We start from the raw sequence: 13,840 nt of genomic DNA, 5'->3' as shown, positions 1-13,840 counted from the left end.
ATATATTATATATATTTATAGCTATCACTTGAAGTCCAGATGAGGAGACGGATAGGTGATGACATGGTTGTACAGTTAACAAATTTGCTTTTCAATCACATGGCTTTGGATTCAGTCCAACTATGTGACACCTTGGGCAAGTGTCTTCTACTGTAGATTCAGGTCAACCAAAGCCTTGTGAGTGAATTTGATAGAGAGAAACAGGGGGGAGGAGGAGGAGGATGTGTGTGTGTGTGTGTGTGTGTGCGCGCGCATGCACACGAGTGTGTGTCCCCCAAACTATTTAAGTTACTTGCTGCTCAGCTTACATGGTATGGATTATTCAAATAGGGTAAGATCTAACTTGTTTTGAAAAATGGTTATTCTGGAATGTGATTAACAATCACTTCTTACTCTGTTTCTATCAATTCTTTCTTTTGCAGTGTATTATGCAAGTCAGTGATAATGGATATCCACAAAGTAAAATTTCCAGAGTTAGTGTAAAAGTGACTACAACAAACAACAATCAACCACCTGTTTTCTTGCAAAACAAATATTTTGCTACTATGAATGAGACTGTTCCCGTTGGGACATTTGTTGTTGGTGTCCGAGCTCTGCCACGGTTAAACACTGTAAGTATTCTCTCATTAAAAATGATAACATGTGTACCATGTAACATGTATACCGGACAATAACTTTTGTCATTTCATATTCTAATCCTGAATGTTCTGATTATTTTTTTGTATTTTTATTTTACTTTTCTTTTCTTTTTGCATTGCATGGAATGAAAAATAATGAGATAATTCTGAAATGTTGGCTAGTTTTGTTTAATTCTCAACTGTAATCCATTTCTTAATCAATGTATACTTATATACTCAATTTTATTGTCTCTGAATTGTTCAGAGAACATCGATCAAAATTCTGTTAATAGAAGCACAGACATGGCTGTGTGATTAACAAGTCCACTTACAACAATGTGGTTTCAGATTTGGTCCCACAATGTGAGACCTTCAAAAAGTATACTCTACTATAGTTTCAGTCTGACTATTGAGTGTATTTGGTAAAAAAAAAAAAAACTGTTGAAAGCTTGTCATATATATGCATGTGTATGTGTATATGTGTGTGAACATGTGTGTGTGAGCAAATGTGTATGGATGTTATTTCTCATGTTACTGTTTGATCAAAGCAGTATTGATGCTAATATTTTTTGTTGATATTATGACCAATCACTCAGCACTTTCAAAGACTGATCTTTCTTCCTTTTTTTTCTCTCCTATTTTCTTTTAACTTATATGTTAGCATGCAGTTTTTATAATATACAAGGTAGGTGCTGAAAAGTTCCTGCCTTTGGGTAAAAGAAAATACAGGTGGATCAATTATGATTTTATTCAACATATTCCCCTTTCAGATTCACACACTTATTGCAGCAGTCCTTCAGTTTTTCTAAGCCCTGTAAAAAAAACTCAGAAGGTTGGGCCTCCTACCAGGCCTTTCATGATACTCTCAAAGCTGGGAACTTTTCAACACCCTCTTGTAATGTTATCCCAATGAAAATGTCTCCAAGTAAAAAGGGTGCTATAGTGAATTAGTGCTAAATTGAGTAGCACAGGTAGACTGGAACTATATTCAGATTTCGTTCATTTCAGGATGTGGTACGCTACCGAGTGGTGGGAAATTATCCAGCTGAGTTATTCTTTCAAGTTAACAATGTCAGTGGAACTGTAACCACAAAGAAAGATCTTCAAACAGATATTCTGAGTACAACATCTTACACAGTGAGTTCTTTATCAGATTTATTTTGCAGTTAACAACCATCTCTAGAATGAGAAATTCCATAGTTTTCTGTTTACTTTCTTTTTTTGGTTTGTTTATATGCATTTCATTTATTTATTCATATTATTCTTATTTATAAGTTTTTTCTTTATAATGTTTGAGAAATTCTTGGTCAAATATGAAGTCAAATAAAGTCATACTTTTTCTCCAAGAACACTATAAACAGCAACCATCTGCCATTTTGATTCTTATGAATATTTTAAGTGTATACGAGTTTATATATATATGTGCATAAGAGATGTGTCTCTAAATTTTCATGTATCTTTCTATGTAATATATGAGATGATGATGACAATGATGACAATACTAACAAGATGATGAGTGGTAACTCAGCATTTGTAAGTGTAATGATGGTGTCTAGCTAATATAGCTGACTACTAAACTCTTTGATGACTAAAGATGCATGTGCATATGGGTATGCAAAAAAGTCTAATTGGATTATTACATTAGACCATGGTTCTGAATTGTGAAAATCTGAGAGCTTTGGTTTAAAACTGTAATGGATTCACTATAATTATTGTATGTATACAGGCATATGTGTATCTGTGTGTGTGTGTGTGTGTGTGTGTGTGAGAGAGAGAGAGAGAGAGAGAGAGAGAGAGAGAGAGAGAGAATGGGGGAGAGAGCAGAATAAAGAAAGAAAGAGTGGGGGAGAGAGAGAGAAAGGGAGAGTGAAAGAGAGAGAGAGAGAGAAAGGGAGAGTGAAAGAGAGAGAGAGAAAGGGAGAGTGAAAGAGAGAGGGAGAATTTTTATTTGACTAGTTGAATCAATGTATGAGCTCCAAAACTGTTAATTGCCTGTGAGAAAACATCCAGTTTATGTAGGTTTGTAGCAATCAATATCTGCATATTCTAACACATACATTATACACATGTCAGCAATATATCAATAATAATCTAATGATACTTGGTACTATAAAATTATGTTTGCTTTAAGTCTTTAGCATTTAAACTGGCCATGTCTAATCTAAATGTTCCCCCTGTTTTTTATTCAAAAAGTCCAGATCTGGCCTCTGACACCTATCCTACAATATTATTCTGAAAATAAACAATCACATCATCAAGTTCTCAAAACTATGCCACAATGTCTGATTAATTCAAAACCATATAAATAAATAAGCATTACCATATTTTCTGGCATGCAAAATTTACAGCCAAAAGATGATTGGTCAACTTATACACAAAGACAGCTTAGGAGGACAACAATTTCCATGAGAAATGCAACAGAATTTGGAAAGACTGACAATGTTTGAATGTTTACACTCCATGTTTTTACTCTATGCTTTGTTGAATTGTATGCCAGTAAATATAGTACATTTGACAGTAATCTGAATGCTAAAGGTTTAAGCTTCAAAAACAGCAATAATACTTCAATACTACATGAATAAATTTTGATATTAACTGTATTGCAAATTTCTTCTTGTGTTTTAGTTAAAAGTTGAAGCATATATTCCTAGTCAACCAAAAGCAGTAGCGGTTACTGATGTTTTAATTACTGTCATCAGGAACGCTAATGGTCCAGTCTTCAATCCACAAAATGCTGTTGTGGACATACCAAGAAATTCCCAACCTGGGATATATCTTTACAACCTAAATGTTACTGATGCAGACAATGTAAGTTTTATTGCATATTCTATAACTAATAGTTTGTATATTAGGAAATGTAAACTAACTAGAAGTATAAAAAGTATATAGATAGTGAATTGGCAGTCATTTGAACATTAGACTGAATACTCTATGCTCTGAGTTCAAATCCTGTTATGGTTATCTTTGCAGACTGGAAACAGTCTAAGGGTGAAGATTCCCCTTTTGCCCTTTAAGTCCATAAGATTTGCCAGCTGAACTGGTCTAAAGGAGATAACCAGTCCTGGCTAAAGCTCAAATAGTATTTTATTTTTTGTTTATAAATTCACTGATCATAATGGTTTCCTTCTTCCAGTTTGAAGGGAGGTTATATGCCCTCCACCATCAGAGTCTGTCAAGTCATCCGTAGAGCTAAGTGCTTTATGGAAGTGAAACCATTGGTCACTCTATGACCAGACATATATTTAACTGCATGTAAATATATACATGTATGTTTATATAAGTAATAATTATAATGATGGACAGTAACGGAAACTGGTACATCGTTAAAATCTATTTCCTTTTATTTTACAATATCATACACCATATTTTTATAGTTACGACAACCAACATGTGTTTCCAATGAATCTGGTATATGGAAGTTAAGTGGAAACCTGTTATATATATATATACACACACACACACGCACACACACACACACACATATATATATATATATATATATATATATAACAGGCTTCCACTTAATTTCCATCTACCAAATTCAATAAGAAGGCATTAGTTAGTCCAAGACTATATTAGAAGATAATTACTGAAGATGTACATTAGGACTGAACTCAAAACTACATGGTTGAAAAGTGAGCTTTTTAACAACACTGCCATGCCTGCACTGAATTTTTGTTCAAAAAGATGAATTTTAATTTCTCTTTATTATTTTTATATTCCAGAATTTTATCACTTGTAAAATTGTAGGAAAAACGGTTGCTTTGGAATATTTTACACTAGCACCCAAGAGCTGTATCCTTCAATTAAAAAGGAGTTTGTTGTTGGATTCACAAAATAATACACGATATGTTGTAAGTATTTTGATGTTTTAGATGCAGTGTAACAAACTTTTTATATACTGTGATTTTATTATATTTACCAGATTCCTTGCATATCTTTCTGTTGTTTTGAATTTAATACATGTGACAAGCTTAAAAGAATATAATTAGCCAAGTAGTTCTATGTGATTAGTTCTAATGCTGAGTCCATTATATCATCTTTCATCTATATTTTAGCAGCTTACCCGTTTCCAAGTATTAGATAATTGCCAATGAGTCAAAGGATCCTTTATGAGGTCACTCGACCTGCTGGAAATAGTAGTGAGATCACCTTCAAATCATGCCTATGATCTTAAATAATAAAAGGACATGTTGGATAATGTAATCTTGAGTGCACTATGCCTGAAAAAAGATGTGGTCGTCAGGGCTGGATTGTCTTTGATTATGAGTTTGCTTGATCAAATTTATCCAAGGGCTAACTAATAACAACAACAATCACCATTTTTTTTTTTAGTATCTAAACTGATTGTGCTATACAGGCTAATATATCAAATATTATGGTAAGATATCAGGTTGACAAAACATGTCAACTCTTAAGTCTGTCAATTCTAGCATGCTGCAACACTTCTGTAAAAACATTTGCGGAATTAAGTGAAATATAAGGAACTCAAAACAGAAGTTTCAAGAATGTGGTATCTAAGAACAATTGTATCTGTGATCATGAGAGCTTTGGGAACAATACCAAATACTCTTAAATGGTCAAATGCCAGGATACACCAAGGTATCAGAAACACAAAAAATTATTCTCATGGGTAGTACCCACATCTAAGATATTATCAACTTGAAAATACCTGATTCTCTTAAAACTCTTTCAAAACTGAAATACTATAAATTTAACAGATCATCATCATCATCATCATCATCATCGTTTAACATCTGCTTTCCATGCTAGCATGGGTTGGACGATTTCACTGAGGACTGGTGAAACCAGATGGCTATACCAGGCTCCAATCTGATTTGGCAGAGTTTCTACAGCTGGATGCCCTTCCTAATGCCAACCACTCAGAGAGTGTAGTGGGTGCTTTGACGTGTCACCCGCACGAAGGCCAGTCAGGCAGTACTGGCAACGGCCACACTCAAAATGGTGTATTTCATGTGCCACCCGCACAAGAGCCAGTCCAGGGGCACTGGCAATGATCTCTCTCGAAAATCCTTACACATGTCACGGGCACAAGTGCCAGAAAGGCGACGCTGGGCACAAGTGCCAGAAAGGTGACGCTGGGCACAAGTGCCAGAAAGGCGACGCTGGGCACAAGTGCCAGAAAGGCGACGCTGGGCACAGGTGCCATCCCGATTTCGCTTTCATCCTTAGTTCAAATTTTGATGCAAGACCAGAATTGGAGAAGGGTGTTAGTTGAAAATACAATAAAGATTGCTATCACTAAGTAACATTTATCTCTTCAAGATTTTCTTAATATAATGAGGATAATAGTGAATTTCAAATATTAAAAAAAAAAATATTGCTTTGCTTGAAACAAACTTGTTTCTTTTTGATTGATTCTTTTTTAATCCTTTTTTTTTAAATCTTAGATCGAAGTGGAAGCCAGTGATAATGCAAAACCAATTCCAAAGAAAAGTATTGGAACAGTAATTGTGAATGTAAAACAAAGTCAAGCATTAACTTTTACCAATTTACCAGGAAATATTAATGTTTCTGACAGTCTTGGTCGGGGCTTTAAACTCTATCAAGTAACTGTTTCAAATAACAATGTGGTAAGTATAAAAAAAGCTTTTCTAATCTTAAGACATTTGATTAAAATATAAGCTACATTGGATGGACAATTGCCTCAACACATCTTAATATCAAGAAGAGCTATCAGGTCTGGAATGATTGAGGTGCTCTTTCTATGAAACCAGAGCTAAACAGGGTCTCTATGGAAGTGACCTTTGTAAGAGCTCAGTAGACAATTTACATTGCACTTTTATATTAACATATTTCTCCAATAGAGTCCCTGACTTCTTTATCTGAAATAATTACAACCCTAAATATCATAAATTACTGCATCTACACATCTCTAACTCTCCCTCCCTACCGCCCTCCCTGCTCTCTATCTCTCTCTCCCTCTCTCTCTCTCTCTCTCTCTCTCTCCCTCTCTCTCTCTCTCTCTCTCTATATATATATATATGTATGTATATGAGGATATTATTGTTTATAACAATATCAGTGGCTAAGCATGTTAAGTTAGCACGCTAGTACTGCCTGTTAGTACCTTTAATTATTAATTGATAATTTTTACATTTATGTGTGTTTTTATGCCACTGATATTATTATAAACAATAATATCCTCATATGTATCCAAATAATTTTTATTCACTTTGATCACCTTTACAATTGTCAGGTGATGTCAAGACAAGAAGACAGTAACAGACACACACACATATATACACACAGACAGGCAAACAGACAGACAGAATGAGCTTCTGTCAGCATCCATCCACCAAATCCTCTGAAAAAAACTTGGGGGGGGGGAGTGCAGAAAGCACTTGTCTAAAGTGCCATGTAGTGGGACCAAACCCCAAACCATGCAGTTGGGAAGTAAACAGCAATGCCTGCACCATGTGTGAGTGTATGTGTGTGTGTTTGTGTAAGTATATATATATATATATATATATATGTATGTATCTCCCTCTCAAAATACACATTAATACCACATGATAATCTTGTGTGCTTTAAGCTTACATTTTACGAATAATACTAATAATTGTTATTGTCATGTACTTCAATGTCTTTCAGGGTCAGACACAATATCAAATTGTAAATGTCAATCCAAACAGACAAAACCTTTTCTACATTGATAAAGTGAGTGGAATGATCTATTTGAATGACAGCTTGAAAAATGACCCTCAGAAAAACACTGTATACACAGTAAGTATGCTCTTATTATAACTACTTTGAATATCTATTTCTGCTTATATTATGTATCCTTTCTTTATGTCTGTTATGCACATGAATGATGGACTCGTCATTACTTTTAGCAACTAAATTTCATTTAAATCATACCTTACCATCTTAAAAATAGACATTGATTATTGTAGTATTAGATATACTATATCTTAACACAAGACAGTGGAGGTGCATAGCTTCATAGTTAGGGTATTGGACTAATGATTGTAAGATTGTGATGTTGATTCCTGGACTGGGAAATGTGTTGTGTTCTTGAGCAAAACAATTCATCTCATGTTGCTCCAGTCCACTCAGCTGTAGAAATGAGTTTATCCTGGAGAGGGATGGGCTCCAATCAAGCTTTCTCACCCTAGATATGCTGCTTAGCTGCAGCACCTCAATGAACCTCAAGGGGTTAAGGTACTTGTCACTTCTCAAAACAAGATGAGGTGATTAGAGCTGGAATGTTTTTGACTATTGTTCCTCTCAATCAGGAACTGGATCGGATGTTCAACAGCAATAACAAAAGTGATTTAATTCTTCACACTATCATAGCCCTAGATACACTATGTCTGAAAAGAAAGATCTTAACTAACAACAGCTGCAACAGTGGTTAATCAGTTTTATAACTTACATCACATCAAAAGTCTTTTTAAGTTACTTAAGTCTTTTTCAGATTTATAATATGAATGCAGACTGTATTTTTTTGTCTGTTTTATTTATTTATCAACACACACACACTCACACACACCAATTAATTATGATGTTTTTAATATGTAGGGTCTCATGTTTGATTCTTAAAGGTTTAGTTCTGGTATTTACATTCATAATTCTTTACAAGTGCAGTTTTGAATTCTTTCTTATTTTATTCTTTAAATAAAGCTGCCTCATGCAATATTAAGTATTTAATCTTTTAATTTCTTTTTCATTTTCAGATTCAGATTGTTGCTTTCAATATAAACTCACCTCAATCGAAAATTCAGTCTGATTTAATTGTTAGAGTGAGCAGAAACAGCGGTAGCCCTTACTTTATCAATGCTCCATATACAAAGATAATTAATCAGAACTTAGCGGTCAACACTGTATTCTTCCGACTGAATGCTGTAGATGATGACAACGTAAGCAACAATGATTTTCATTCCATAAATATCTATTAATTTCAATAGGATGTCAATACCACATAGTTGAACCAGTTTTATTGAGTGAGGAGACTATATTGATACGTTGATATTTGTAATGAATAATTACAATAATAATAATCCTTTCTTATTTTGGCACAAAGCCAGCATTTTTGAAGGGTGGAGAGTCAATTAATCAACCCCAGTGCTCAACTGGTACTTATTTTACTGATCTTCAAAGGATGGAAAGCAAAGTTGACTTCAGGGGAATTTGAACTCAAATCGTAAAGATGGAATCAATCACCCTAAGCCTTTTGCCCAGCATGCTAACAATTCTGCCAGTTTACTGCTTTAATAACAGAAATAAAAATGATTTAATAATGATGTAAAGAAAGGGAATACAGCCACTTGGATTGATTCATGCACCGAATACAAATATTAGGTCTAAAGAGATATAAACACTAACAAATATCCAGAAATCCAGTAGTATTTGAATGTAGGAATGGAATCAAAAGATTTAACATAACAGAGGTGGTCATATGGTTTGATAAGAAAAATTACTTGATATATTTTATGTTCAAAAGCTGTAATATACATTGAAAAAAAAACTATATATATATATTCATTCATTTTTTTTCCTTGATAGCATGGGTTAGACAAGTATAATATTGGGGTATTGTTTCTTTTAGTCATATACCCTTCCTGTCACTAACCCTTTCCTGTTGCTACATAAAATATTGTTAAATGATTTGATGACAGTGAAAGTGAAAATACTTTTTAGATTTCCCGACAATTTATTTTCTCTGTTCTTGTTTTCATTCTTACATATAGGATCCACTTGTGTTTTCATTTGGTGTTCCTAACTCTCAAGCACAATCTTACTTCAAAGTGAATTCCAATGGTGATGTCCTTTTGATTAAAGCTCTGACAGCCAGCAGTCCAAGTAATTTCAATGTAAGTTACCACTGAAAGATAATTTACAGGATTTTGTTTTTGTTTGTTTATTTGTGCTGTTCTCTTTTTGTGTAAATAGAACAAAGTCTTGCTTTTTTTTTTCCAGTTTCTTGGAATTCTGGTTATGTATGACTGAAATCATACATAGTGAATAGACCACAATACTCTTCCACTATATACAGAGTGGAGCAGAGAGGATGGACGTTTTTGAAATGGCTATTACTCAGCCCCAGTGGTAGGGACATATGTCTGACAGGTACCATTTGGTCTGTGGTGTCTTAGCACTTTTTTCTTTTCAGGTGAAGCCACAGCACTGTGGACAATAAGTATCGTGTTTGCCTACGACAGTTATATGAAGAATAACAAGTCTGTCACAGCAGTTCAACGTGCATTTTGACACCACCTCAACATTCACTGAAATCAGGCTGTTCCCACCTGTAACACAATCTTATGTTGGGTGAATGCCTTTTGTACATGAGGTACACTAACGAATAGGAGACTGGTGGAGCACCATGAATGGTATGGACACTGGAAAATGTGGAATGTATCAGACAAGCTTTGAAATGGAGTCTGAATTGCTCTGCTCAGAAAAATTCCACTGAGCAGAGCAATCAATTGGTAAAGTGTATTTTGCATGAAGACCTGCATTTCCACCCATACAAGTTGGTCATTAGGCAACAGCTAAAACCATAGGACTATGCATAGCAGCTTAACTTCACACATCAGATGGAAGCAATTTTTGAGGCAAATGACAACCTCATTTTGTTACTGAGTGATGAAGTTCATTTTCATCTCAATGGCATGGCGAATCAATAGAACTGTTGTTATTGGGCTCTTGAAAATTCAAGAGAACTGCATGAAAGACCACTGCACCACCCAAAAGTGATGGTCTGGTGTGCTGTTGGAAAAGCTGCCATCATTGGTCCTTACTCTTTTGAAAACAATGATGGAAATGGTTACTGTGAAATGATAAACAACTTTGTGCCTGAATTATGATGAAAATGTATGCCTATTCGACGTGTCTGGTTTCAGCAGGATGGGGCAACAGTCAGAGCATCAATGGATGTTCTTTGCCCCCTCTTTAGTGACTGCCTCATTTTCAAGTTTGCTGACATTCCTCAGCCCATTCAGTCCCCTGATTTGTCCATGTGTGATTATTTCTTGTGAGGAAACCTCAAAGCATAAGCCCAATACATTGGATGATTTGAAGGAAGCTATTCATGTGGAAGCTGCCCAAATCAACAGAGCAATGCTGGAGAGTGTGGAGGCCAACTTCCAAGAATGCCTTCAGAAATGCATCAATGAAAACGGACACCACATGATGGATGTTGTTTTCCACACTTAATTTTGACAAATGCTAATTCAGTACAAACATGTTGATGTCAATAAAATTTGTTTGCATCTAAAATTAATGATTTTGTGAATTTTTCAAAAACGTCCATCCTCTCTGCCCCCACCCTGTACATTATTTACTTTTTGCAAATGAATATGAATATTGGGTATATATTAAAGAATTCAAGACAGGCAATTGTATAATTCTTTTCTACAGAAGTGTGCTCCTATGTTTTACTGAGTGATTTTGTAATTGTTTGAATAAATAATTGAAGAAGTATGAGGTGGCCAGGTGAATAAAGTATTGGACAAGAGCCACAAGTTCAAATCTCCTGTTGGTGTTTTATTTTAGAGAAGAACCATATATTTTCAGTTTATTTTGCTGTTGAAAATTAATGCCAGATTTGATGGATAATACATCCATTTTATCAAATTGAAGCACAAAATACTAATTTTGTATTTCTTTTGCTATTTTTTTCTGCCAGTTTGAAGTGAAAGTTGCTGACAACAGTTCACCTCCAAAGACAGCCACAACTATGATGAGGATTGAAGTGTTCAGAAACGTTCAGCCTCCAATTTTTACTCAGAGTTTTTATAGCACAGAAAAAAATGCTGATATTTCAGTTGGAACAAGTGTGTTTTCTGTATTTGTGACCAATCCTAACCAAGTAAGATTTGGATTCACCTTTTTGTGAACAATGTATCATATACACTCATATACATGCACATAGACATATTTATTGAAAGATGAGACTTCACAATCACTACTCTTAGTTTCACTTTTAAAATCCTCTGGCAAAGAAGCAGTGTTTCAGCTTCCAAATAGATATTGCATCATTCTACATTCTACTTCTTTTTAGAAAAAATACACTTCCTCTCATGCTTACATGCTTTAAAGCATATTCACACTTCTTAAATATACAGATGTAATACACACACATACACAAACACACACAGATGGACTCACACACAGACACATACACACGGACATAGACACACACACACACTTATATACACATATACACACACATACTCACACACAGACAAACACACATATGCAAGGGTGAGCTTAAAAGTTCACAGGCTGACTATGAAGGAGTGATGCTAGAGCCACGAAATCTTGTATGCATTAATTTCAACTCTTCTTATTAATAATTGCATGAGATAGTTGAGAATATTGTGCACAATGAACTTGGCATGATGAAGGTTTTTGCTGGTTGGATACCATGTCCTCTGACACCTGATCAAAAGCACACCAGGCCTTTCTCATCATGGCAAAATCTGACATTGTTTTTTGGCAGATCCAGCTGGTTTGCTTGAATGTTTCCTAACCCAGAATGAGTGTTGGCTTCATCACTTTGATTCAGAGACAAAGAGACATTTCATGCAATAGAGACACCTCTCCTCACCTACAAAGTAGGCCAAAAACATTTCATCCACAATCTACAGCAAAGGTGATGGTCACAATTTTTGAGATGCAAAAGGTATTGTGTTCATTGACTTTCTTCAAAAGGACCACACCATTAATGGAGAGTACTATGCTGGCGTGTTGAGACAGTTACAAAAGGCTATCAAGACCAAATGCCCAGAAAAACTGATGAAAGGGGTTTGGTTCATGAGGTCAATGCACCAGCACACAAGTCATTGGTTTCTATGGCTGCTGTATGTGACTGTGGCTTTGGATTGGTTTTTCACTATCCATGTTATCTTAATTTGGTCCCATCTGACTATCATCTGTTCCCCAACATTAAAAACTGCTTGGCTAAGAACCACTATCTCAATAATGATGACATCATAACTGCAATGTTAATAGAAGAAGTGTATGGACTGCAAGGGGAACTATGTTGAAAACTGAACCTCATTTGATCACATTCTATGAAAGTATCTTGGTTTCTGCCTATGAACTTTTCAGACAATCCGCTCTGTGTGTGTGTGTGTGTGTGTGTGTGTGTGTGTGTGCGTGTGTGTGTGTATGTGTGTATGTATGTATGTATGTATGTATGTATGTATGTATGTATGTATATATATATATATATATATATATATATATATATATATATATATATATATATATATATATATATATATATATAATGCATAAAGTCAGATGTGAGAGGTAAAGATGGATTTGACTCTGTGATTTCTATATGATTATGACCATTTCTCAACCTACTTCATTGTAGTATATATTTCGATACTTAAGAAATTATGCATAGATGTTTACATTAATATGTATGCTCAGCATTATATAATAAAATTTGCATATTTACAAATGTATGTATGTATTCTGTTTTCTGGTGGGGAATCAGCAGTCGAAATAGTTGTCATGATTCAGACAACTTACAAAGACGCTGCCATAAGTGAAACAAGTTTACGTGTGGTTTTCATGCTTTAGGAATGGTCACTTACTACTTGAAGACCAACTTCATTTAAGGCAACTGTCAACCTTCCAAATGAATGAAAACATGATAATTCATGAACTGATACCGAACTTCTTGATATGATTGGTGTGTCCTAGAGCTCCCACCAACGAATTTTGAGTGAGGAATTCAAAAGAGTTGCAACAAAATTTGTGCCTCACTTGCTCACAGAAGATTGAAAGCAGACATGCACAAATATGTGTCATGAACTGAAAGAACAATTGGAAGTTGATCTGGACTTTTTTTTGAAGATCATCACTGGTGATGAAAGTTGGTACTGTGGAATTTGCAGATATGGAAGAGGTGAAGAAAAAACGACAGATGTGTTAAAAGGCACCACTTCACAAGAGTTCCAGTACTGCTTCAAACAGTGGAAAATGCATATGGACCGATGCATTGCTTCAAACAAAGAATACTTTGAAGGCGATAAAAGTGTAGACATGTAAAACTAAGTGAATAAAATATTACAAAATTCCAGTTTCTTTTGGGTACCTATCATATATATATAACAAAAATATATTTATATGAATATATATGCATGTGTGTGTTTGTGTGTATATAAATCTTTGTTGTTCCAGATATTTCTAAGAAGCATTTGTATATATATATATAAATATAAATATATTTTTGTTAA

General features: G+C 34.7%; 1 protein-coding gene across 1 annotated transcript in view; it reads left to right on the top strand.

Annotated features, from left to right (window-relative positions):
• LOC106874390 (uncharacterized) overlaps positions 1 to 12,611 on the top strand; it is a 280,957-nt gene extending 268,346 nt beyond the window's left edge. Inside the window, exons 145-153 of the mRNA XM_052968226.1 lie at positions 423 to 611; positions 1,626 to 1,754; positions 3,243 to 3,425; positions 4,343 to 4,471; positions 6,029 to 6,211; positions 7,233 to 7,364; positions 8,318 to 8,500; positions 9,332 to 9,454; positions 11,272 to 12,611. Coding sequence (XP_052824186.1) covers positions 423 to 611; positions 1,626 to 1,754; positions 3,243 to 3,425; positions 4,343 to 4,471; positions 6,029 to 6,211; positions 7,233 to 7,364; positions 8,318 to 8,500; positions 9,332 to 9,454; positions 11,272 to 11,481 — 1,461 coding nt within the window. The 3' untranslated portion in view covers positions 11,482 to 12,611. The remainder of the gene's footprint in view (positions 1 to 422; positions 612 to 1,625; positions 1,755 to 3,242; positions 3,426 to 4,342; positions 4,472 to 6,028; positions 6,212 to 7,232; positions 7,365 to 8,317; positions 8,501 to 9,331; positions 9,455 to 11,271) is intronic.
• The last annotated feature ends 1,229 nt before the right edge of the window (positions 12,612 to 13,840 follow it).

Source organism: Octopus bimaculoides, chromosome 5 (assembly GCF_001194135.2).
Source record: "Octopus bimaculoides isolate UCB-OBI-ISO-001 chromosome 5, ASM119413v2, whole genome shotgun sequence".
NCBI lineage: Eukaryota > Metazoa > Mollusca > Cephalopoda > Octopoda > Octopodidae > Octopus > Octopus bimaculoides.
Note: the sequence above shows the minus strand (reverse complement) of the source record. Positions and strands in the feature narration are given on the sequence as shown.